Source organism: Geospiza fortis, unplaced genomic scaffold, assembly GCF_000277835.1.
Source record: "Geospiza fortis unplaced genomic scaffold, GeoFor_1.0 scaffold330, whole genome shotgun sequence".
Classification (NCBI taxonomy): domain Eukaryota; kingdom Metazoa; phylum Chordata; class Aves; order Passeriformes; family Thraupidae; genus Geospiza; species Geospiza fortis.
The window spans coordinates 2,635,410-2,660,863 of NW_005054400.1; the positions used below are offsets into that span (position 1 = coordinate 2,635,410).

Sequence of the window (25,454 nt, forward strand, 5' to 3'; positions counted from 1 at the left end):
TCAGTCTGTTTCAGGATAACCATGATTTCCTTGTCATTAAGAGGTCTGTTAGCGGGTGGAGAAGGAGGAGGAGTTTTATCTGGATGAGTTACACATCATATGGCGTGATCATGTGCGGTTGTTCTTTTTTTCCTTCCCCCTCTTTTCCTTCCCTTGAAATCCGCAGCACTGGACTTGGGTTTGGATATGAAATGATTGGATAGTTTCAAACTCCTGGCTGCACATAGTGGCTCAGAGCTTCCAGATGTTTTCAATAAGGAGCCCAGAACTGTCGCATCAGCAGCCGGTGGCCGGGGCTGCTGCTCGCGTCTCCTCTCCATTTTGAGCAACTTGCCAAAAAAAGAGAGAATTATTTACTTGTTAGAGTAGGTTTTTTTAAAATTTAATCTTTATTTTCTGGTCTTCTGTTTCATTGTGTTTCAGAGCATAAATGCTATATACTGTCTAAACACTTGTATGGCATTCAAGGACTGCCTAAATAGCTGGACAAAAGAGACTGGAAGCCTTTGTTCTGCTCTGTCCCGGCTGAGTCGTGGTCTGTGTGTGCCTGACAGTGCCTGTGTGGATTGCAGGCTGTGTGCGAGGCAAGATTTCTAGCCTGAAACAATGCAGCAAAAGCCCCACCTAATGTGGGAAGAGGGTGATGGTCTCCCAAGGGAGAGTGTGTCTGGCACATTATCTTCTACTTGTTTATATTATATTCCCCCCTCCCCCCCTCCTTCCTTCAACAGCAAAGTCTGGAGATGAAGATGAGATGAACTTTGGGTGTCTGTAATCATCACTGGTCCCCTGATCTTTGCTGTGAGTCAGGAACATAACAACAGAAAAAACTCTTGGAACAAATTAGGGATTTGGAAGCTTAAATTAAAAAAAAAGAAGGGAAGGGGTTATTTTTTTTTCCTTGGTGTGTGTTGATTCTTTCCCTCTGGAGCTGAAGGTGTAGGGGAGTCAAGGAGATCACCTGACCACCTTTACTAGATCTAGACACATAATTAAGGAATAAGGCAGGTCATCATCTTGATTCACAGGACATGCACCATGTCCTGGGATACATCCTGTGCCTGGAGTCACCCAGCTTGGTGTGAGTCTGGTAGCTTCCCTGGCTGCTTCTCTCCACCTGTCTGCACCTTCCACATGAGCTTTCTGTCCCTTGCTGCCCCATGAAAGCCCCCACTGGTTTACTTGTGGCTTTTGGCCATCCCAAAATGCTTGTGCATAGCTCAGGAAAATTGGCCTATTGCCGTGAAAGCTGCATGTTTCCCAGCATGTCTCCCATCTGCTTTGACTGGAGATGTTTCTCATTTCCTCTTACCTGCAAGAAGGGTGAGGTAATGTGAGCCACGAAAGACTGGGTGTTGTTGCAGCTGCAAGTTGGGCCCGTCTTGCATCTATGTGGAAGATGCACTGTCACAGTTAGTGATGCTCACTCCTCTGCATGGTGGGCATTCCTTGAGCCCTGCAGCTGGACATCTCTTTCTGGTTGCCAGAGGAACTCTGTGGATCAAAGGTGAAATGCTTTAAATGGAGTGTCTGAGCAGAGCTGTGCAGTTGTTGTTAGGATAAATCTTGGCTGGGTATACCAGCAGCTGTAATTAAATTGATTAAATCTATCTGCTATATCAGTTTTAAAAAGAAAAGGTACTCCATAATGAAACATTAGAGCATCATTAAGACATTCTGACTGTTGCAAATTCCTACACCTGAACTAAATTCACATACTTTGTTTATGGGTTCCTGTCTTGTAAATTTAGATTTGAGGAAATCCCTGCCTTTTATGGTAGTGTCTGAAGGGCTGGAATGCTGTCACAGCCATTTCTGATTCCTTGTCTCGATGGGCACATGACTGCTGGGACTCATTACTTGTGGAGAAAACTGGTGGCTCCAGAAAGTCCCCAAAGTACGACCACATTGTGTGTGTCCTAATACTGAAAGCAGAAGCTCTGCTCATTGTTGGAGAGAGCGGAGTCATTGGTGGAGATCTTGAGCCAGGGATTGTAGCTTAAGACAGCCTTGTAGAGGAATCCCCCTCAGTTCAGCTGGTGGTGTGGTGGAGATGAAGCTTTGGGATGTGAGGGAGAGACTGGAGCATAAGGGAAGTGTGGGGAGACCCTGGCGCTGACCAGGTAAGAGTGTACCTGTGTCCCTCACTGGGAGATCTCACCTGCTGCGAGTCCCAGCCTGCTCCAGCACCTGAGGATACGCTCAGGTGCAAGGCCCAAGGGCAGCCTTTGTGTCAGGGATGGCCACTTTGTCATCCAGTCTCAGGAGGAGAAGCCCTTTGCTTGGTTACTGAGTCTGCTAAATCTGTAGGGTGGCTGTGCTTTTGTGTAGTCTGCCTGTACAGATTGAAGTGGCGCATCCAGGAGCTCTCAGTAGTGTGTGGTGGTTCTGTAAACTCCTGGGTTTTGGTGTTTTAACAAACAGGCACGGAAGGGAGTCAGTTCCTGTGTTGCTCACGGGCAGGCTGTGGTGCAGTGGGTTTGGGCAGTCAGAAGACTGGGTAGCACTGGGAAGAGAGAAGCTGGAGGGCTTGCTTGCAGCAGATGGGTTTAGATCTCCTTTGGAAGACTCATCTTGCATTCACGTGCCGAGAACTTGCGTTTTATCGTTTCCAGTAGGCTGCAGGGTTTGAGTCACCTTTGCCAGAGTTTGAGCTGGTGGCCACAAATCTCTTCATACAACCAGGGAGCCAGGACCACCCTACAGGACTGGATGAAAAGACCTACAACCCCCTAACTAAGCTCCAGGAGTGGAGCAAATCCCAGCAGCAGGAGGTGGGCCAGTTCTGCCGGCGCTGACGAGCGTGGCTGTTGGAGATCAGCAGTCAAACCTTGGGTTGATAAATGCTGTTTCCAATTCTGTTTTCTGCTTTGTAGCTTGGGATTAAAAATTCTGCATTTTCAGCTTTTCCATCTAGCAAAGCAGTAAGTTCTGGTCGCTACAAACTCCCAGTCTCTGAAAACTCCGCTTCTCCTTTTCTTCTCTCTTTTTTTTCCCTTGCGTTTTGAACCGCCCCCATTCCCTTTTGAATCGGTGAATGAGAGAATGTCTAAAGCCAGGGAAGTATGGAAAGATTTCATCCCTGGAGAGGTCAGGGTGGGGTGGAAAGCGGAGGGGGCTGCAAGGGGGCAATTTGAAAACAGGAAACCATGTGGCAGTGAGCATGCAGGGCCCAGCTGATGTGAATGAGCTATTGAGAGCAGAGAGACTCTCGCTGGCCCCAGCATTAGAAAGACAAAAAACTTTAGGGTTGGGTTTTTTTTTTCTCCCCCCAAGAAAAAAAAGCTCTGTCTTTCAGGCTAGAATAGATGAGGGAAGATTATATTTTCTGGACAACTAGTTGCTGAGGTCTTTGCTCTGTGTTGCAAACAAACTAAGAAAAAGTAAATGGCTGATTTCCTTTTTTTTTTTTTCCATGAGCGCTGATTAAATCATAAGTTTCCGTTCCTAGTTTAGGAAAGCATTAACCTTGAAACTGTCTTTCATTCACCTGGCCTGGGGGAGTGGGAAGACTCTTTTTACCTCTTGAAAAACACGTCCCTTTGCTCTCAGTCTCATTTTGGACCGAGCAAGCACACCAAGTGCCTGCAGCCAGAGGTGGAAGAAGCTGGCAAAGAAAAGCGGCTGCTTTTTCTTTTTCTTCCCCCGCTCCCTTCTCTTTTTTTTTTTTTTCCTCTCTGTGAATCATGCTCCACAACTGCAAAGTAAATTTGAAAGCCGGGAGAACACTGGTGCAGGACTAAAAAGGCAAGCAGTGACGTCCCAGCCCAAATCAGGAGGGAGTGGCTTTATTTCATTATTTTCTTTCCTTTTGCCCAGTGCTGTCATTAGAAATTTAAACTTAACTCAAACCCAAGCCGTCTTGCCCGGTGAACAGTGAACTGACTCGGAAGGAGGAAAGTACTTTTTTGTTGTTTCTTTCAGTGCATGAGGGCGTGAAAAACAAAACGCTTTGGTGACAGTATTTGCATTGGATACGGAGATTGGTTTTTTTGGTTTGTTTTTGTTTTCTTCCTGAATTAGACCCATCGTGGCTGAACCTACCTTCTGCATTTCCACTTGGAGTGTCAGTATTCCTGCTGCACACATCTGGCTTTTGTTCTCTTTTCGGGCAGGATTTTCATTCTGGTCCTTTTTGGATATCAAAGTTGTCTGGAAAACATTTTTTTGTTATTATTACTGTAACAGGAAGGCTGATACCATTCTTAGCAGTCGCAAAAAAAATAATCCTATATGTATAAAACTGTCTTCAAATATCTTTTGTTTGCTATAAGTTCCTGCATTGCCTGTATAAGCAAATCTGTTCCGAGAAGACTTTATCAGCCGGGCGCAGCACTGGGATTTTCGTTTTCCTGTTAAGAAGCTCGGGCAGGCTGGTGTGCTGAGACACAGGGACTCCTCTGAGCACGGATGTGAGAGGTCTGGGGCTGTGGTGAGCCCAGGGTTCATGGTGGGCTCTGCTCCTCTGCTCCCAGCTCTTTGGACAAAATGTACGAACGCCACAAGAGGCGATACAGCCTGTGCGACATTTCCAAGGTGGACAGGACTGTAGATGTTGTGTTGTTAAAGGTATGATGTTTGTATATATTTATCTATGGGTTCCCTTCCCTCTCTCCAAGGGGATCAGTCTGTTCCTTGCTGTGCTCATATCCCTCAGGATGATGCAGTGGGGAGGGACAGGTGGAAGAGCTCTTACCCTTCAGCATGGAGGTGATTTTGAGTTTTATCAATCCATATCATATTATTATCATATCATTATCTCTGCAACTAAATAATCTCTTGTGGCATGTTACTCTTTGGGAGAGCTCCCTGGCCATCTTCCCTGCCCTCTGCCCTTAAACAGTCCTTGGTTTGAAATCTCAGGGGTTTTTATGTGAGGGGAAAAGGGTTTCCATTTCCAGTGCTTGCTTTTGAGATTGAAAGGCACATGTTCCCCAAAAGATGCATTCTGCCAAAAAAAGGCATGGTGGATCCTCCTTTGCCTCTGTTTTTTGTTTGTGTTAGAAGGGTTGCTGTCAGTCTTGTTGTTTGGGTGTGATTTTGTCTGAGGATGGGTTGGAGCAAGAATCAGGAGTGGCTCTTGGCTAATTGTCCCAGTGTGTTCCTCCTCTAATCTAAAATTAGCAAGTGCTCCACCAAATGGCACAGTGGCAGTCTGGGAATGTCCTGTCTCTGTAACAGCTTTGTGGAGCTTCAGCAGTTTCCTGGCAGAGTGGATGGAAATAGGAGAGAAGCCAGAGGGACTGCAAAACACAGCCCAATTCAGAGATCTTAACTGCTGGAAGATCATTTCCTTTCCCTCTCCCTTTTTCTCTTTTCTCTTTTCTCTTCTTAGCTGAAGCAGTGGGATTCTACATGATCATATGGCTTCCTTTTTTATGATTTTTGGTTCATGCTCTTGTTTCCAAGTCAATACAAGAATATATAACAAATTTATTTTCAATTAATTCTTGTTCTACTTTATCTGCACTAAAAGAGATCTAGCTCTTTTTACCTTGCTTTGTTAGAATGAAAGTGTTTTCCTTTAATTCAATGTACTCAGTGGTTTTGGTGGCACAGATAGCTGTAAGTTGTTTTCTCTACCAGCTCAATTTTTTTGAGTGTTTTAGACCTCTTGATGTTACTAATGCTGGTTGAGGATTGAATCCCATGATAATCTATAGACACAGTGTGAGTCATTAAAAATGTTGTTGCATTGTTCACACACTATTTCTAGAAATAGTGTGTGTACAATTCTTAATAATTCTTGGGAGGAGACCTGGTACCTCAGATAATTTTGGTTGCCAATAAAAAGCACAATCTTTTTCTTTATGAAGAGCATCTGAATGCCTGGGTTAAAATAGAATTCACTAGAATTATCCAGCTTCAGTGTTTTTGATGTCATCAGTTCCTTAAATTAGTTTTTGTTCAGCAAAGCTTAGATTTTATAACAAAATGTGGCTCTTATTAGTTCCAACTGGTATTTTCCTAATTGAGTTTCAGAACTGTGGGTTATACTGTCTGTTCCTGCAAGTGACTCAGTGTCCATATATGTGTGCGTGTGTGCACGCATTGCTGCTCCCAACATGGGCTGTACAGCCTGCAGATGTTTAAAATAGGAGGGTGCTGGTGACAGCTACAGCTACAATCAACTCTAGCTCGATTTTCAGTCACCCTTCATGTTTTCTCTGGTTCCTGTAACATAACTGGTAGATGAAATTGAATTTTGATGACCTAGGGATCCAAGCCAGCGCTTGAGTGCGTCAGTGGCAGATCATCTCTTGACGTTAATGGGAGTTAGATCAGGCCCTTAATGAGGGAGCTGGGGGTGGAGTTTCTCTTGGGTTTGGTTTTCATTAAAATACTGAAATAAAACTGTACCTTATCTAGGCCATTGCATTTTGGGGAGTTAAGAGGACAGGGTTTCTTAAGTATTGAAAAGCAAGTACATATCCTTAGAAAAAAGCAAACCCAAAACTGAATCCATCAAGAGTGTTTGAGCTGATGAAATTTTAACATGATACCTGCAAAGCACCAACCAGCTTTCAATTTGGCTGCAGGTTGACTCAGACAAGCTGTCATTTTTTGAGTAATAGATGAATATGTTCTTTGCTTTGTTTTAAGGTAGGGAACTCAGTAATCATAGAATTGTTTAGGTTTAAAGGACCTTTAAGCTCATCAAGGCCAGCCATTAACCCAGCACTGTCAAGTCCACCTTTAAACCATATCCCTCAGTGCCACGTCTGTGCATCTTTTAAATACCTCCAGGGATGGTGACTCAGTCATGACACAGGAAAGAAAATCAGCTGCCTGAAAAGGACAATGGGAACAAATGGTGAAGAAAGAATTTTGGATACTAAATGTTTATAGATGAGATTATATTTGTATCCATTCTTACATAGAATCACAAAAGAACTTTTGGTTCCTACCCATAACGTTGTCATCTGAAGGGCCACTGTCTTGACACTCAATTTTTCCATGTTTAGATTGAGCCTGAAACAGTGGCTTGTGAAGTTATGAAAAAAATGAACCTCAGCAATTTTGAGGGTTGATGCGCACAATTATTTTTGGCTTTAGCATAGTTTCTTCCTCCTCTCCACGTATGAAAAAGCAAGAGGCAGCAGGTTACCAGCAGTGTCCAGTCCCTGCTGGAGGCAGGACTTCATCCTAGAAGAAATTCCTTACTGTGAGAGACATGAGGCCCTGGCACAGCTTGCCCAGAGAAGCTGTGGGATGCCCCATCCCTGGAGGGGTTCAAGACCAGGTTGGATGGTGATTTGAGCAACCAGGGAAAGGTGTTGGATTTGCATCATCTTCAAGGTGCCTTCCAACCCAAACCATTCTATGATTCCATGATTCCGTGTCCTTTCCTGGCTGCTGCAGCAATGTAAACTCAGTGACCTTGGATCCTGAACTTACTGAATGCAGGAAAGCCTGGATGATGCAGAAATGACATAAAAAATTGTTGACATTGTTCCTGCTGGGTTTGCATTGCAGCAGATGAGGGAGAAGTTGTGGGGTGTGTGGGATGTCTGCTTGTCTGAACATTTTGCTGGGCTCTGAGCAGCTACGTGCAGGGTAAAGCAGTCTGTGCTGTGTTATTGCAAGCCCAAAATGGGAAGTCTCAGTGTGCCCATGTGTGCCTTGGCAGCCCTGTCTCATTTTTATGTTGTGCCTGCTACCACAAATAAAACTACAGGGACAGGATACAAAAACCACACTGGCTGGCACCTTGCAGATAGATACATGTGAAGTCAGACAGGCGTTCAATGGGGATGAACAGGCAGTGCTTTGCAAAGTTACGAATCAAGAACTGGGCTTGCTTTGGGAATGGGAGACTGAGTAATCACAGATGGGAATGTTTTCTAACATTTTTTGCCTGTATCTGCATTTCACCTCTGTATGTGAATGCTGAAGTTGTTAGGGGTAGGCATCAGGAGTAAATTTTTTCACAGCTGGGGCAATGAGGTTTGATTTTTCTGCTTGATTTTTCTGCTTTTCAGATGAACCAATCCCATTTAGCTTCCAGCCGAAGATCAGACCATTATTCATGGAATTAAAACCAGCATTAATAATTAATCAAGGTATTTTGAAGTTAAAAGGACAGCACTATTAATTGAGTTTTCTACTTTTCAGTTAAAGTCTGTTGACTTTTAGTTTTGCTGGTGGAGGACATTGCAGTGCCAAAGGCTGGAAAACGTACTTGGGGCACACGTTCCTTTTCCCTGCTGGGACATTGCTGGGGATAAATGCACTCTAGGAATTTAGTGTTGCTCTTGCACCATAAAGAGCGAATTTATTCAGTCATGTAACGTGTCCTGTGCTTGTAGGAGCCTTTTTTGGTGAAATCCTTTAATACGGTTTTCTATAGCACTGCTGGCTTGTTACTATGAGAAAGGTCAGTTTGGACCTCCTTGAAAAAATGTCCTGATATGGTGTCACCAGCTCTGTAAAGATAAAAGACTCAATGTAGCATATTCACAGTGCTAGAAGAAAAAAATCTCCATAGAAATAATTGCAGAAATGCAAGTGTTGTCCCTTTTGGCATACATTTGAGAATGTCTTTGGGTTCTGCATCCACCTGTTAATATCATCCCACAAAGCTAAGAAAATACAGAGAGATTACCAAAATAATTTAAATAAAAAATAAATGTGTAACTTGCAAGCAAATTGATATGTCTGCTCTTAATATTGTCTGGCAAGATGATTGCCAAGGCAGTGATTGTTGCTCTTGATGTGAGTTTTGTGTGTATGGAGTCTTTCTGCAGCAACAGATGTTGAAGGAAAACAGTGGAAATTCCTTCCCCAGATGCCCCATCCTTCATGCTCCTTTTCAAACGGTTTTGGAGGATCTTGAAAGGTGGTTCTTGTGAAGGGGGTAAATCAACTCTTGGTTTAGTTTCTAGTGCAGGAATTGCAGGCAACTGGATAATTTCATTGTAAATGGAATTGTAAAGTTAAAAGTTGCTCAGCATAAACATTGAACTCCAGTTACGTGTACAAATTTCTTTAATCCTATACGAAATTTTCAGGAACAGGAAATTCCTAGAAAATAATTACAATATGCATAGAACTTAAAAAAAATCATTGTATAATTTCTGCTTATGAAACAAATTAATTATAATTGAATTTGAATTACTGGGGTTTTTTTACTACTTTTATTCTACAATAGATATTTAAAATGGATATTACTCAGTGTGGTGCACAATTACTTAATGATACACTAAGCAAGCTACAATTACTCTCCTAAATATTTTCCTATGTGCAGTAGTATCTGGTTTTAGCTGCAAGGTAGATCATAGTCTGGAAGCTGGGGAAAATAAAAGGAAAAAAATGGAAACTTGCACATTTAGGACAAAGTTAAAATAATATGGAGGCAAGATGAGTCTCCAGGGATCTAGGAAATGAAAGTTAAAGTCATCTGGTTCCTTGTGCTCTGGAGATGTTGATTTATATCATGACCGGTGAGGTTGACAAGTGCAAACTTTTGCAATAGCAAAAGATTTCCTGGAAGGTCAGTGTGTTCTCTTTATTGTGAAATGGAAGGCAAGAAGAGTTAAAATAAAACCAGAGGGAGAGAAAAAGGACTTTTCCATGCTGGAGATAGGAGCCAGGTAGTCCCTGGCCGTGAGGTGCCTGTTCCTAGTGAGCCTCCAGCACCCAGCTCTGCCCTGGATATTGTTGGAGTGTCTTTGAGAAGGAGGTGCTGAGCCTGGTTTTATGGGCAGGCACCACACTGCAGTGGATTAGATAATTCCTTCTCCAAGACCAAGGGGAGAGGAAGGAAGAGCCTGGGAGTGGAGTCTGGGGTCCCTCACAGTTCCTGTGGGACAGAGGATGCCTCAGCCCAGGGTGTCACAGCTTGTCCAGCACTGTCCTTTTCTTATGCATTAAGTCACATCAAGTTTCAAGTTCAGGGTCTGCAGGAAGAGTCAGGAAATACCTGTGTGTGCCCAGAAAGAGCAATGGAACCATCTGCTGCTCATAGCTCCAGCTGGCGTCCTAAAGGCATCTTTGAACATTAAGCCTGCTGGTGTTTCACAGGCAAACAGAAAATCCTGCAGGATTCAGTTTTTGGTGCCTGGGGATGTGCTTCCATGATTCATTCTGTGTCTGAGCTGCAGATAAACACATTCAGGCTTCTGTATGGAAAAATAGCTGGTTTTCTCCTGGCATTTCTTCAAGGGCTGTGTATTGAAACTCTGTTCCCAGAGGCTGTTTCATATTCCCTCTGCCATTGGAACAGCACTGCACCCTCTGCTCCCACGGCAAAGACTTGAGATGCCTGGAATCAATGAGCTATAATCAGTGTGGGCAAGCAAGAAAGTGTGGGGCTTTTATCATCTTCTGTGGCCACCAGCCTGTGGTCCTGTCATTGAGCTTGTCTCAGCAAAACAAGAAACTGGGGGAAAAAGAGAGGAATTTTTTCACATGCAATGCACACGTGTCTGCAAAATCCCAAGGCAACCTCATTTCACATTTCTTCGTACTGGTACATTCCCCAGCTCCTGATGCTCAGGTGCTTTTATAAAGACAATTTCCTCTCCAGCTCTTGCTGTCTGTACCTGTAGTCACTAGTCCTGAGTAAATACAAGCAGAATTCAGGTGTTGAGGAGGGATCCCAGTACTCAGTGTTGGGCTGTGGATAGTGGGGTTTGTGTTTTGAGTATCTATGGACCACCCAGTTCCCTGAGAGCACACAGTAAACCTCCCTCAAAGCCTGTCTGGGCTCGTTTTGGCCCAGGGAATACTTGTATATAGTAGTGGTTTCCTTTGTTTTTGTTTTGATGGTGATTATTATTTTTCCTGGATTAGGGCTACTGAGATAAATATTTAATTTCTAATGTTTTATTTTGTACATAATCAAGTATATCTGAAGCAGCACCTTAAACCTGAGTGTTACTCTCTCATTACTTTTTTTAATAGAGAAAAGCAGACGTTTTCAATACTTGGCAAAGTCACAGGGCTGAGGAGAGAGCTGGCTGGGAAATTGGAAAAATGCTCAAATCTTTTTTGAAAAAATGCCAATGTCTATAATGCATTTTCAGTGAATGACTCAATTGGTTCTATTAAAGGAAAATATATAATGTTAATTCAGCCTAATATGGCTTATTCAACAGACAACTTGAACCTCTTCGTATTTTGCTTTCTTACTGCTAATTATTGAATGGGATGTTGATTATTCATTTCCAGTAGTGGATACCAGTATAAATCAGGAGCAGTTCCTTTGAATTTGATGGTGATTTGTTTAAAATTAAGGGTCTGACTCTTCTTAAGGAAGAAGGAGGGAGGTGCAAGTCAGTCAGAAGGAGACAGAATTTGGTTTTGTGTCTGAAACAGGTCATTCCTTTATTTGTGTGGACTTGAGCACATTTCCATTTGTCCTTCTATGTGTGTTCAGCCTCAATCTCTAGATTTGCCTTTAATAAAATATAGGAAGGTGTGGTGCAAATTTATTCTGCTTTGTCTGGAGAGAAAAGAATAACAGCATGGTATTTATTGACTTTACAGTCATCAAGTGGTATTTATTGACTTTGCAGCTCTTTTAAGAATAAAAAAAAATAAATTCTGTGGTTGAGTTTAGATGCTAAGGTTAGATGCCACACAGCCTCGCTGAGAACAGGGAGTGTCTTCTGTAGAAAGAAACAGAACATGACCCACTGTCTATGCAACAGTTAAAATGCCACATCCTTGTGTTACTTTGGAAAGCAAAAAACCCATTGTTCTCAAGTTTTGCTTACAAATGGTTTTTCAGATTTAAGATTGCTTCTCTTTTCCTCGCTGCCTCTTGTTTAATATGGATGCATTGTATGTAAAAGGGAGAAAATGGATACACAGGTGTGTGTGGAGCAGAGGTGCAGGGAACACTGGGATCTTAGATGTGTGTACATAAAGGGGTGTGATGGGGTCTTGAGTGAATATCTGTATAATGCAGTCAGGGAGTAAGAGCTACAAAGTGCTACATCATCCCTAGGAAAAATAGCCTGCCAAATTCCATGGAGGTGGGAGGGACATCCAGGTGGGACTTGCACTGAGGTCACCCCAAGACCTGGCTCCAGTAGAGCTCAACATCTCCTTCACCTCTCCTGGGAGACTCCTGCTCATTTTTCCCCTCTCAGAACTTCTCTGTTCCTTCCCTGTCTCTGTCAGCAGGAGCTGCTGACTGGGGAAGGTCATGGCATCCTCTCCACTGGAGGATTTTAAGGGCACTGGGTTGGATTAGGACCTCTGAGAAGGTAATTGAGCCTAACTTGGTGCAGCAGGCAGGGACTAGCTGACCTGTCAAAGGCCCTCCCAACCCCATTTTGTCATCGCACAAGTATGGAGGAGGACAAAGCCTGAGGAAGAAAAATGTGCTGTAGCAAGTAGCTGCCAGGTCTGGGGGAGTGCAGGGTTGCCTGTGTGGTGTGGAGAGCAGGAGGTGCTGGCAGGAGCCCCTCGGGTGACGGGCAGGGGATGCAGCCAGAGTGGGGAGGAGCCAGCCAAGGACTGCAGTAACACATTCCATGATCTCAGTGAGAGAGGAAACAAGGACGTGGGTCATTAGTCAAAGCAGCACGTCAGGTCAAGGGTAGGAAAGGCTTGGTTTTAATTTATTTTAAAAAATAAATAATAAGAAGGCAAAACCAGTGCATTTCATAGCATAGGAGGAAGGAGAACGTTGAGGGGATGGGAATACAGCAAGGGGCTGCAGAAATAGAGCAGGATCATGGAGGAGATTTGAACATAGGTCAGAGGCTAAAAGTAAATACTAAAACTTTGCTATTTGAAAGGTAGAAGAGGAAATTATTTCAGGAGATAAAAGGAAAGCCAGAGAGTGGGTAGGAGAAATACTTGACATATAAAATCAGGCTGAGTCATCCATTTTGGTAGCTTTCTTTTAGCTGCAACTTAGCATGTGAGATCCTGTGTCTTGAAACAGGTCAGGAGGGGAAGTAACTTCTGGGTTTTGGTGTGGGACAGGTGAGATTTGCATGCATTTGACAGTAAGTAAAAGCATTTGGCTCAAAGAAATGGCAGAGAGAGTAAAGGGCCTTCCAGAGTCTGCCAGCGGCAGACAAAAGTGATGGGAAGTGAATGTTGGATGAGCCAAGGATTGTGGATAGTCCAGCAGACTTCTAAGTCAAAATGTTGGACAACACAACCCGAGTGAGGAAGATGAAAGAACAGGCAGAGGGAGGAGGAGGCTGAGAACAGATCAGTCATCCTTGCTGAAAGACTGGGAGTCATGGAAAGGGTGAAGGACGGGGTGAGGTGATAAGGGCTGATGTTGAAATAAACCATGTGATGTGTCTTAGTGTTAAAATGGGCGTTTCTATCATCATCATTTCAGTTAATGCAGGCCCAAAGTGCTTCTGGTTCTCACCATGACTTGGGCACTTCCCAAGCCCTCTATTCCACATCACCAAAGCACTTTGCTATCTCTGAGCTAATTATCTGTACAGCAGTATGGGTGGTAAGGAATTTCAATTCTGTAGGTAGTGAACTGAGGCATAAAGCAGAAGAGTATATCCCTGCAGTCCCGCTACAAGTGGAGGTGGGACTTGAAGCCAAGGTTATCCAGTCCTCTACTAGTAGCTTAAACACTGACTCAGGCTCCCTCTGATCTCCTTCCTTGAGCAGCAGCCACCTTCAAATCAAACTTTCCATGGAGAAATAAAGGGTTTTGGCATATTCTAATGGTTTGTTTAGCGATGCAGAAATAAAATCATATGTTACTTTTGACACTTTTATTATTGGGAAAAAATTAAGCCATAACTCTGTGTCTGCTGGTTGATGCAGAGGGATATTGGAGAAGAGACTAACAGGGGTGCTGGTGAGAGTGGCCTTTCTCTGATGTGCTGTGATGTGTTTTGCAGATAAACCGTGGGAGCTGGTGTCCGCTGGAGCCATGTCCTGACCCCTCCCTGCTGGAGCGCAAGCGCACGCGGGAGTCTCCAGGTGAGCCACACCAGCAGCCTCCTCCCCACCTTTTCTATCCTCCTTTTCTCTCTGTCCTCCCCACCTTTTCTATCCTCCTTTCCTCCCTGTCCTCCCCACCTTTTCTATCCTCCTTTTCTCCCTGTCCTCCTCACCTTTTCTGTCCCTCCTTTTCTCCCTGTCCTCCTCACCTTTTCTGTCCTTCTTTTCTCCCTGTCCTCCTCACCATTTCTATTCCTCCTTTTCTCCCTGACCTCACCTTTTCTATCCCTCCTTTCCTCCCTGTCCTCCTCACCTTTACTATCTCTTCTTTTCTCCCTGTCCTCCTCAACTTTCTATCCCTCCTGTTTTTGACATCCTGGCCTGGATGGGGAAAACACATAAATTAAAGAAACTGTGTAATGGCTGTGCTGTGAGTCATTGTTAGCACATGGCTGCGGCACTTGACTAGCAGGGAGCTGTGTAGTGTGTCACCATCTCAAATAACTCTGCATTTCAAGTGCTTCAGTATTTTGATTTTCCCCCCCTTTTCTTTTTCTAAATAAACTTGAAAGATGTTGCAAGCGGCATGCAGACATGGTTTCTAGCTAAAAGGATAAGTTCATAAAAGAAAAAAAGCCAGAAATTTGAACTCCTAAATCCATAGTTGAAACCAAATGAGTGGCTTGAGATTTTTACTTTTTTTCCCCCTCCCTCTGAAAGTTGCCGTGATTCCAGGCTCAGGAAGCAGGAAGGCTGTTCAGAGCTATGGTTCCCACACCCTGCCCACCAGCTGTGCCAAGCTCCCATCCCAGCCCTGCGTGCTGGCTGGTGCTTTCTGGCTCTTCCAATGGCACAGAAAATCTAGTCTGGGCAAGCTTCAAAGAAGGGTTGGTGTCCAAGATAAGAAATAAAGCATTTCCTTTCACTGGAGTATGTGTGTTTGAAACAAATGGAGTAATTTATCAGGGCCCTGAATAGGGACTTTGCTTAGGCTGCTCATGGAGAGGAGGCTTCTTGCCCTGCTGTCCTTATGAACAGTGGTCTCACCCAAATCTCCTTCAATTTATCTGAGACTTGAAAGAAAATGACTGAATGTCAGTGTGAAATTTAAATCCAGTCTTTCAGACTGAGTGTGGGTTAGTGACTTAAGGGGTTTATCCTAAATAGAAATTCTAGCTCACTCAAAGTTAAATATGTACTTTTTTATTAAAAACAAAAATACAAAAATACTGCCCTTTTTTAGAAAAATCGTTAACAGCAATAGCTCTTTCAGGAATATTTTTGCAAGAGAACCTGGGGTAATGCTACGTCTCTTCTTTACCAATTGTATCTATGAACCCTTGGCCTCTTGGTGCAGTATTTTTATGCTTCAGGCAACAGTTACTGCAAACCATTTGTCTGCTAAACTACATGGACTCATTTGACTTGCTAAATATATAATCACGTATTCCTATGGATCACTATCAGTTGCACACCTATTAATTATCTAATGCAATATTACACTCTAGAAACATAATATTAACTATGTAATTAGGTAGCTGTATATACAAATTTATATTAATAATTATAGTAATAAATGCCTGTAAGACAGACATAAAGAGATAGTTTTTTAAGTAAATGTGCTCTCCAGATGGACTGAAGCAGCAGAAGGATCTCAGGTTATGCAGGTTCTGGCCTTTCTAGAAATGATTTTGTTACTGCACAGGCATCCTCCTGCTCCTCTGTGGTGCTGGGCAGCGTGGAGAGGGCAGGAAAATCTGGCAACACTTAACAGCAGTAAAGCCACAAGCTGTCAATATGGCTAACTTAAAAATACAGTACTTGATAAGGAATTAGGCCTTTTTCATCTGCTGAAATGACTATAAAGGACAGAGACCTGAGATCTTAGAAGGTAACTCCAGAAACTGGAGCTTCTCATTTTCTGTCTATGTTTTTTAAATTAGGTGTGCAGAGGAGTTTAGCAGATACATAATTATCAGCGTGGAATTGAAGGGCTCAGCCCTGGCTTGGAAGACACAAGAGTTGGAAAATGTACAGAAGATATTGCTTGGAAATGTTCTTCCTAGAGATTTTCTCTGTATTTTTTTGCCTTTATATTATGCACCGAAGTGTTGCCAGGGGTGTGAGAGACAGAGCCTGGCTTTGTGCAGCGTCTGTGCAATTGAAAACAAACCCAGCAAACTGAGAAAAGGGGAGGGAGAAAATGGAGAAAATATGCACACCTCCAACCAAAAGTAAAGGGAAGAGAGGGCTTGGGAATGAGTTTCTCAGCACAAATGAGCTGAGGAGTGTGGAGGGGTCCCCATCACCCTGCTCCTCATCCTTCTTCCTCTCTGCTTCATCTCCTCCTCCTGGGGAGCTTTGCTGCCTCTCATGCTTTATCCTCAGGCTGAGGTATCCATCCACATCTGAGCTGTCCCCACTGATTTTCCAGTGGAACGTGGCTGGAGCCCCTTTGTTTTTCAGTCTGGGCTGTGGACATGCTGTGCTGGCTGCCAGCTGGATGAGCAGCACCTGGCCCACGTCCCCACAGCCGCCCCGTCTCTTCTTTCCCTTCGTTCCCCCCCTTCTTCTCTCCCCTCCCTTCTCCCCCTCGGTGATGGAAAAGCAGTTCAGATTTTCCAGGTTTACTGAAAGGGGAGCAGGAGCAGATGCAGCATCCAATAAGTGCTTTTCCAATTCTCCACAGTGTGGAAATTCCTCTGTGGGGTAATGGGGTTTCTGACTGGCTTCAACTCCCCCTGCCCTAAATGGGGTCAGCCCCACCACTATCAAAATAATTCTATTTTCTCCAGAAGTGGAGTCACTGCCATCAGTTGGGATGTGGCCAGGGTGTTCCAGAGCTGTTGTCAGGCACATATTTAGGATGGGGAAGGCAAAGAGGTGACCTTAAGCTACCAAACCTGTCATCCTTTCAGTGATGTTTAAGCTTGATGTCACCCAGGATGGAGTTTAATTTAAGGGTATAATTTAAGATTGAACTAATATTTTATTGCCCTGGCTCCTCTCCAGACAGCTAAGCACATTTTGCATCTGTTTAGTTAGAGGAGGTGCAAAATAACACCTTTCTTAAAAAAACAAAAAAATGGAACAAACTAATAATTAGAAAATATTTTGAAATGGGAAATTTGTGTTCAATTTTTTGCCAAAATTATAATTTATACTTTTGCCTGAAGGGTGAACAAATAAAATATGTACAGGCATTTCTTAAGCAAATACTTGTCTGTTAAAGGTTATGGAAAGAGGGCTTTTTCAGGGGCTGCCATCTAGTTCTGTACTCCTGATTAACCCAGTGCAGACAGCTGGAAGCACTTGAGAAAAAAAGAGATGCAACATGCTTATATTTCAGTGTCAGGAGTTACAAAAGCTGAGAGGTTTTTTAAAAAATCACTTAAGTTTTGAATCTTGAAAAAGTAAAGCTTGTAGTGGAATTCACACTAGTGCTTTTTCAGTAAGGAGTGTAGAAGAAAATACATAATTGTCCAAATATGCACAAGAAGCACCTTGGCATTTAGAGGGAATTGATTCTTTGAGAAAGAAAGCAAATATTGACAAGTTATATTTTTATATTTATTGAATATTAATCTAATTTTGCATTTGTTGAAATCGATAGGAAACATCCCACATGCACTGTTATGGGATACCTCATATGTAGTATATTTATCAGCACCTCAAGCTACAAGCGTTTTCAGCTGTTTCATGCAGAATTTCAGTTTGCACCATGTACTTCAATGATGCACTTAAAACGGAGCTTTAAACTCTGGAATAAATCATTTGAGAATTCACTGGCAGTTTTGAGAGGTGAACAAATGTATAAAGCTTTATTTGTAAAGCTGTGTGTTTTAAATCCTGGAATTCACTGAGAGCATGGAGTCTGATGGTTTTACCAGTACTGAATCCACGGGTAGAAATGCAAATTATAGGTATTTTTAATGACCACCAAAATAAATGTGTGGATGCTGCAGAAGGCCTCAGGTTGTGACTCTTTGTGCTTTGCTCCTGCAGAATGTGAGAACTTCTTGGAGGATGGGCTGAGCAGCGTCTGTGCCTCGTCACAGGGTGCTCTTAAAAGAGAGTCTGGGAGTGAGTCTGACCTCTTCCCCTTGCCTGGTGATGGGATGGAAGACCTTGTCTTTGGGAAGGTAAGAAAGCCCGGTTGGGGTATGGTTAAAAAAGCCCCTGATAAACCCATGCAGCACACACAGATCATCTTGGTTTCTCTGGTGGGTTGGAAAGCTGGAAGTGATTATTCTGGAACCAAATAGATGGGAAGGATCCGGTCTCCTCCTTGGATGCAGCAACATGAGGGATGTATTTACTTGCAGCAGAATTCCAAAAGCTGTGCAGCCCCCAGTGGTTAAAAAAATGGAAGTAATTTTGTCTGTCCAAAAGTAAATCAGGCACCAGAGGAAGAGTTGAAAAGGTGGATTTTCTTGCAAGGTCATTAGGGATTGCACAGACGATATGAAATCCATCTTTAACTCATGTAACAAAGAGCTTTTCTCCAGTAAGCCGTGACCTCTGTGCTGATACCTTCAGATTTATATGCTGTAATTCTCAGAGGAACCAGTGTTTTTCTGTAAATTCAGTGTCATAGGAAGGAAACACTCATTCTAAATACTTCAGGCCAATTCCAGGGAATAGTTTTGTTGCCTAGGCGACATACCTCTAATGCCTGTTTACGTGCAAGTAGAATGAAAGTGTTTTCAAGTTTGCTTAAAATCAACAACAGAAGTCATTGCTAACCTTAGTCATCCGTGTACCCTTTTGTGTTGCTGAGGAGGAGTGGGAGAGACCTGAGAGGCAGAGTTGAGTAGAGGATGTGCCTCCCTTTGGCATGACTCTTTTGCATCTACGTCAGAACAGCCTGAATTTATTCAGGGGGTCGTTAGGTTTTTGCTCTTGAAGAATTGTCTTGCTGGTAATTTGTACTCTCCTTGGCATAAGCAGATGATGAAAAAGCAACCAGAAAGAATAAAGTGATGTAGAATCAAAAGGGATGTGACCCTTCTTTAGAGCAGCCATCTCTGTGGTCTCCATGAAATCCCATTCTTTGGTTCAGCTGCAGCTCACAGGTTTGGGCAGGCACAGCTCCTGCTCTGAAAAACGTAACTCTCAGAGTAGCTTTCACACTGGCTTTCTGAGAAATGTATTGATTGAAACAGAGTTCTGTTTGCTGAAATCAAATCAGATGCTGGCGAATATTTTCCAGCAGGATGGGAAACACCACAGCCCAGGCTCAGTGATCTCATGAGCTATAAATGAACAGTAAAGTCATCCTTCATGCACGTGGTAGGGCACAGAGCTCACCAGCCTCGCCCTTTCCCATCCTGCTGTCAGAAGGATCTGGGGCCCTGGGCTGTCAGAGGACAAGGCTGTTTGGCAGAGCAGGCTGTCTTCAGTTCCCTTGTGTGGAGTGTCACAGGCTGTGACAGGCAGCTGCCATTTGAGCCTGATTTAATGCTTGTATGGGAAAGTGTGGGAGAAGAGTGCAGTGGGAATACAGCAAATTTTGTATTATACAGAATTCTAGCTTTTCCCCTTTCTTATGTGGAAAGTTTCCTTCTTCAAATAGGAGAAAGAAAGATTAAAATGTAACCAGTGTAGGTAGTGCAGTGTAGCAGGGATGACATAGGGAAGAGAGGAGGTGGTGGGGAAGGCAGATCTTCAATTGCCAATGGAGAGAGGGCAGAGGCAGGAATTCTTTTCTTTGTAGAAAGGGAATTCTTTAATTTGGCAGCCTTTGCATTGTTCTCATTTTGCAGTGGGTTGCAGGCTTTGTCTTCAAATGGCTTCAAAAGGTTCCTGAGTTGAGTTCAGGAAGTTATTCAAAGCTAATCTCGACCTCAGTTGCTTTGTCTTTATTTTCCTGAACAATTTGATTCCTTGTCTCCTTTCTCAGGATTTATCTGAGTATTTTTTCTACAGTTAAAGTTATTTCTAAAGGACCAAAAAAACTAATTTAGAATTGCAAGCTTGTTCCTAAATTAAATCTTTTTTGGTTTTACAGTACTGAATACAGGTGGTAGAAATGCAAATTATAGATATTTTTAATGACCACTAAAATAAATGGTGGCTATAATCTTTGGTCCAAAAAATATTGTAAAATGCTTGTCTTGGCTGTAGTTGATTATTTATAAACCTATGAAATAGTTTCTGTATCAAATTGGGAAGAGACAGAGTATGTTTATGAACAAAAAGAGGATCTCAAACCTTTCAGTGTCATGGTGATTATTGCTATTACTAGTTCTGTTCTTGTTTCCCCTTTCTGTGGAGCAAGAGTTGAGCTTTTGTCTACTAGAGTTTTTTTTTGTGGGTTTTTTGGTTTTTTTTTTAATTGTAGAAATAACTCCTTCTTTGCTAACTACTTAATGCATTAAAATAAATGTAGGGACAACAAGTTGCTGTCTGTGCAAGCTCTTTGGGCTGCTTCCACTTGAAATGCATGGACTGAAAGCCCTGGTTCTGTCCCAAAACCATGAAGAATTGGGGTCTGTGGGGTCACAAAATCTGCAGGTGCCTTACCCTGTCCCTGGTGTTTGGTGTTTGCTCCTCTCCCATCTCCTTCCCTTCTCCTGTGCTTGTTTCATTTCTTTTTCTCTCAAGGACATGTGCTGAGCTCTGGAACATGAGCTGTCAGCTTCAGGGAGCTTTAACACTAAAACCTGCCCTTTTTTCAGAACATACAGGCTATCACTGCGATTCAGAAGTTGCTTCCAAGTCTGTAACTTCAGCAAAATGTTTATTTTTTTTTTCTTTGCGTCAGCACTTCATTCCCATGTCCTCATCATCCTGCTTTTCCCTCTCTGTCCCAGACAGCCATCTGGGCAGGCTTTGCAGCATCCTCCTTCTGGAATGATTAATGCTGCATAAGGTCATTTCTCACAATCATCTGGCAACAACCTGGGGTGGAGCCCATGTGCTTTGCTCATCTTAACTTTCAACCAGCCACCAAAGTCCAGCTTTACTGGGAAGCTTTTTAATGTGCCTCTTGGGAAATGATTCAGATGAAGGGAGTCAGGAACCCACAGATCGTTGTCAAAGGAAGGGGTTGCAACTCAGAGTCTTGAATATTGTTTAATTTCTGCCTTTGTTTTGGTTTGCTCAAAGAAAATACATAAATGTTTTGCATTTATTTTTGCAGAGTTGTTGTATCTCTTTAAAAAAAGCAAACAAAAAAATCCCCAACAGCTGTGCAAAAAAAAAAAAACCAAACCCAAAGGAATTAAACTTTTAAGGGAAAGGCTTTCACGTCCACTCCAAATCATAAAAGTTATGATAAATAATTACTAGAAGGCCACTGTTGAGGTTAATTTTATGGAAACTAGAACCATAGGCAAATCCAAATTAAAAAATTATTCTGCTCAATTATATATCAAGCCAACTAAAGGTGTTGACTTCTTTAGTGGAATGGTATTCCAAATAAACTTCAGGACTCCAAGGTTTACTTTTTTTAATCTTCTTTTTTAAAATACTTGAACACCTTTAATGTCTTTGCAGGTCAGGGGACAGAGAAAGTTTGTGTCTCGGCACTTTGCATGTTGTCATCATGGAAATGATAGAAAGAACATTTGAATTTCCCTTATCAAGACCTCCTACAGTGGAGGGATTTAGTTGAAAAAGTTATCTCATACCCCCACCATCCCAGTGATTTCTGTTATTCATGGAGAAGTACGTGTGTCCTTTCTCACAATACTCAATTGTACACCTTATCTTATTTTTTCTTGGAAGCTTCTCGGCAAATACTGAGGGCAAAGAAAATGCCTATTAGCAAACGTCTGTCAAAGCTCTTTTTGGCCACAGTTAAGTCCTAAATTCATTGAGGTGCAATCCAGCACACCTAACTTAAAGAAAATTAGTATTTCTGTAAGGTTTATTTTTTTCTATAAGAAAAGAACACATTCTGTTCTGCAAACATGGTATTTTCTTTCTCAAATAGGATTAAAGAACAATGCATATTTACTGGCCAGATAGCCAGTTTTTTGCAGTGGTGACTACAATATAGATGTTTTAGATGTGTCAGCCACACTTGGCATTTTTCAGACAGAGTCGTCTTTCATATTAACTGTTTTCCTTTGTTAAAAAAAAAAAATCATTGAAATGACGGCAGAATATTTTTAGAAGAATAAGCATGGGCCACGAGTTCAAGGGAATTGTTCATTGTGTTCCGTTGTCGGTCGAATGCTCAAGGTAAAAGTTAAAATGGAAAGTTAAAATGGATCAAATGTATTTCCCCTTTTTCAGACATCTCCTTGAGCATTTTGTGATAAAAGCCCTAAATCTTCCTTGTTAGGGAAGTGGGTTTTGTTGTGTATTTCAAACTGCAGCAGTGTTCTCATCTGGGAAATAAAAATTCCTCTTTTTACTTGAATCCCTGTCTAGTTAATTTGGTGTTCTGCACTATTGTTTCTAGATTTGCATCCAGATTGAAAGTTTCCAAACTCTCCCATACTTCACACAGCTGATGGGGTGAAGTCAGTCCTCTCCTCTCCTGCTCTGCTGCCCCAATCCCAGAGTCACAGAATGGTTTGGGTTGGAAGGGACCTTAAAGCTCATCTCGTTCCAACCCCCTGCCATGGGCAGAGACACCTTCCACTAGACCAGATTGCTCCAAAGCCCCATCCAGTCTGATCTAATGTCTGACAGTATTTTTCTGTCTTAAAAAAGTGGCAGACTGCTTCCTCCACTGTAGGAGTGTTATCCACATAATGACTGCTTGATTTGTCTGTATTGAAGCAATTCAGTAAGCTCTCATCATGACTCACACAAATATCAGATTATCTTGAATACTGCTGAACATCATCAAAAACTTCTCAGGGCTTCCATTTCAGCTCTCTTTTCTTTAAGCCTCAGCTTCCTGTTCAAATGTACCAAATCCAATAGTTCACTAGTTTGCAGAACACAGTTTTCTGAAATTCACTGTTAGTATTTGACATACCTTAAGGTGAAGTGAATGTTTTTGGAGGGATGTATTTATAGTGTGGCTTTTAATGCTTTGTGTTTAAAAGGTTCTTGTATTTTGGTGTTGTGCTGTTGATGCTTTTTTTTTCCCCCCTCAGTTTCCCTTTGATGGATGTGAGAGAGGAAGCAGTTTGACAGCATTTAGTTAAACCATCTCAGGAACATTATTGTGTACCTGTTAAACTGAACTAAGAATAAAAAATAGCTAAGCTTTAAACAGGGCTTCTCTCTGATTAGTGAAATATTTGATTAGAAGATATTTCGAATATCTCAGTTTCTTTTTGTTCAGTCAAATAAAAAGCTGATAGCTTATAGTGTGTGCCCCTCAAATAAAGCACAGAAAAACAAAAGTCTTTGGACTGTTTAACACCACTCCTGCTCATCCTTCCCTCCATGTGGTCTGATGCCCATCTTTCCCATCCAAGCTCGGGATTTTTCATCCAGTTTTCTGCTGCCAAATGCTTGCTGACAGCCTGCAGCCCCTGGGGCACTCAGCTCCTGCCCAGCCCCCTGAGCCCACTGTGTGAGCACAATTACCCACCAGGGTTTTACTGACTGCTCTGTGGTGTATGGCCTGACAGAGCACTCTGCCTGTTATTATTTTAGATGATACAGGGCTCTGCAGCAGGATAAATTGAAACTTCCCTTGTCAGTCCCTCAGGGCAAACACCATTTCAGACTGGAGGTGATGTCAGAGAGGTGCTTGTGTTTTTTATAGTGGCCACAGGGAATGAAATATCTTCAGGAGCTGTATGGTCAGCATGTGGCCTTTGGCCAGAAAGAGCCAGTTTGGCTTCTACGTACTGCTCTTGGAGCAAACTAAACCCAAAAATTACAGCATTACTCAAAATCTCTAATACAGGGCAGCTGTTCCTGTAGAACAATATTTTTCAATGACAGTTGGATTTGAAAAATACTGCAAACCCTGGTATTAACTTGCTGCTTAATGGAAAGTAGTTGGGGACAGGGAATTAAGCTTATATTTTTTTTCTGTTTTCTGCTGCTGAGTAATTCTTCTTTTTGTGTTGCATTGTGCAGTGAAACTGTGCTGCCCTTGAGCTCTACAAGCCCATCCCAGTCCCACAGGAGAGGCTGGAGTTTGTCATCAGGAGTTGTGATAACCCCCTTCCCCATTACTTGCTCTCAGTAAACCTTTGTCAGTTTTATGGCACCTTGATTGATAACAGGTTTAGCCAGAAATGGGGAGAGGAACAGGATTTGCTGTGCAGGATGAAATACAGAATTGGGGAGAGGAAGGCAGGCGGAGGATCTGAGCTGGGTAATGGCAGCCAGGGACTTGTGGCGTGGAAGAGATCACCCTGCAGAACATTTCAGCCTCTTTTGAAACCAGAGCAAAAAGTCTCAGTTCTATGATGGTTAATTTGCCACTAATTGAGAAATCTCCCGGCTCATGTGAAATACAATATATTTGCATTTATTTAGTATTTACTACATTGGAAGTGTTCAGGGCCAGGCTGTGTGGGTCTTTGAACAGCCTGATCTGGTGAACAATGTCCCTGCCCACAGCAGGGGTGTTGGACTAGCTGATCTTTAGATGTCCCTTCCAACCCAAACCAGTCAGTGATTCTAGTTTAACTTACTTTGAATTTTTCTTCCCCCAGCAGCCTGAAGAGGAGCAGTCTGCCTGCGATGTCACCAGCTCCAGCTCCTCTGCAGACGACACCATGTCCCTGGAGAGGAACTCATCCCTGGGCAGCGACACGTCCCTCCCCTTCCCACCCGTGGGGAGCTTCGCCCAGCCCAAGGACAGGCACAGCCTGGATGGCAGCTGCACCAACATGGTGTCCTCAGAGGGAGGAGAGAAGGAAGAGGAGCTGGACAGCATCACGGATGTGCCCACGCCCTCGTCCGTCCTGCGCAGCTCCATGCGGCCGCTGTCCCCTTTCCGCCGGCACAGCTGGGGGCCGGGCAAGAATGCCACCAACGAGGCAGAAATCAATCAGAGGAGGTGAGTGAAGAGCTGCTTTGATTTACTCTGCACCCACTCATGCATATTTATCTGAGCTTTAAAGCTGGCGTGATAAAACCGAAGAGTTTATCGCGTCACTTCTGATTATTTCTTTTTAGTTTGGAAGAGGTTAAGACAATCTCCTAATGTATGTTTGTTTGGTTTTTCTTAAATTAACTTTCAGGATTAAAGTACTTAATACCTACAGTATGCTTGAGCTTTCCAGAGTAAATGGAATTACCTCGGGACAGGTCTTCCATTAGAACTGTCACCACCCCTTTCTGTACAAAGGAATTATTGGAGTGTTAAATCTCACTGACCACAGAATAAACATGACCATCATTGCTCTGATTGTATTAAGGGATAACACAGGCACCAGGGTTTATAAAAAATCTGTGGAAGCTCTTCCTAATGGTGAGATGGGTCCTCTCTGTTTCGCAGAATTGGTTCCCCTTCAGTCCCTCATGCACAGTAAGTTCCACCTAATTCATCACTGTTGTCCCTAGTGTTGTTCAGGAAGATTCAAAAGAGAAGTTTTCCCATCTGTTCTGTCAGAAGGTGCAAGGGGAAGAGGTGTATGAGCCACATGAGTGTGTCCATGCTGGTGCCAAGTGACTGTGGGAAGAAAAATTGCTCAGTCCCC

At 42.9% G+C, this 25,454-nt stretch overlaps 1 protein-coding gene across 1 annotated transcript in view; it reads left to right on the forward strand.

Moving 5' to 3' along the window:
- The first annotated feature begins 4,332 nt into the window (after positions 1 to 4,332).
- Positions 4,333 to 25,454, forward strand: part of AKAP13 (A-kinase anchoring protein 13) — a 72,379-nt gene continuing 51,257 nt past the window's right edge. Inside the window, exons 1-4 of the mRNA XM_031061129.1 lie at positions 4,333 to 4,569; positions 13,839 to 13,920; positions 17,887 to 18,023; positions 24,468 to 24,811. Of these exons, the coding sequence (XP_030916989.1) occupies positions 4,489 to 4,569; positions 13,839 to 13,920; positions 17,887 to 18,023; positions 24,468 to 24,811 (644 nt within the window). The 5' untranslated portion in view covers positions 4,333 to 4,488. The remainder of the gene's footprint in view (positions 4,570 to 13,838; positions 13,921 to 17,886; positions 18,024 to 24,467; positions 24,812 to 25,454) is intronic.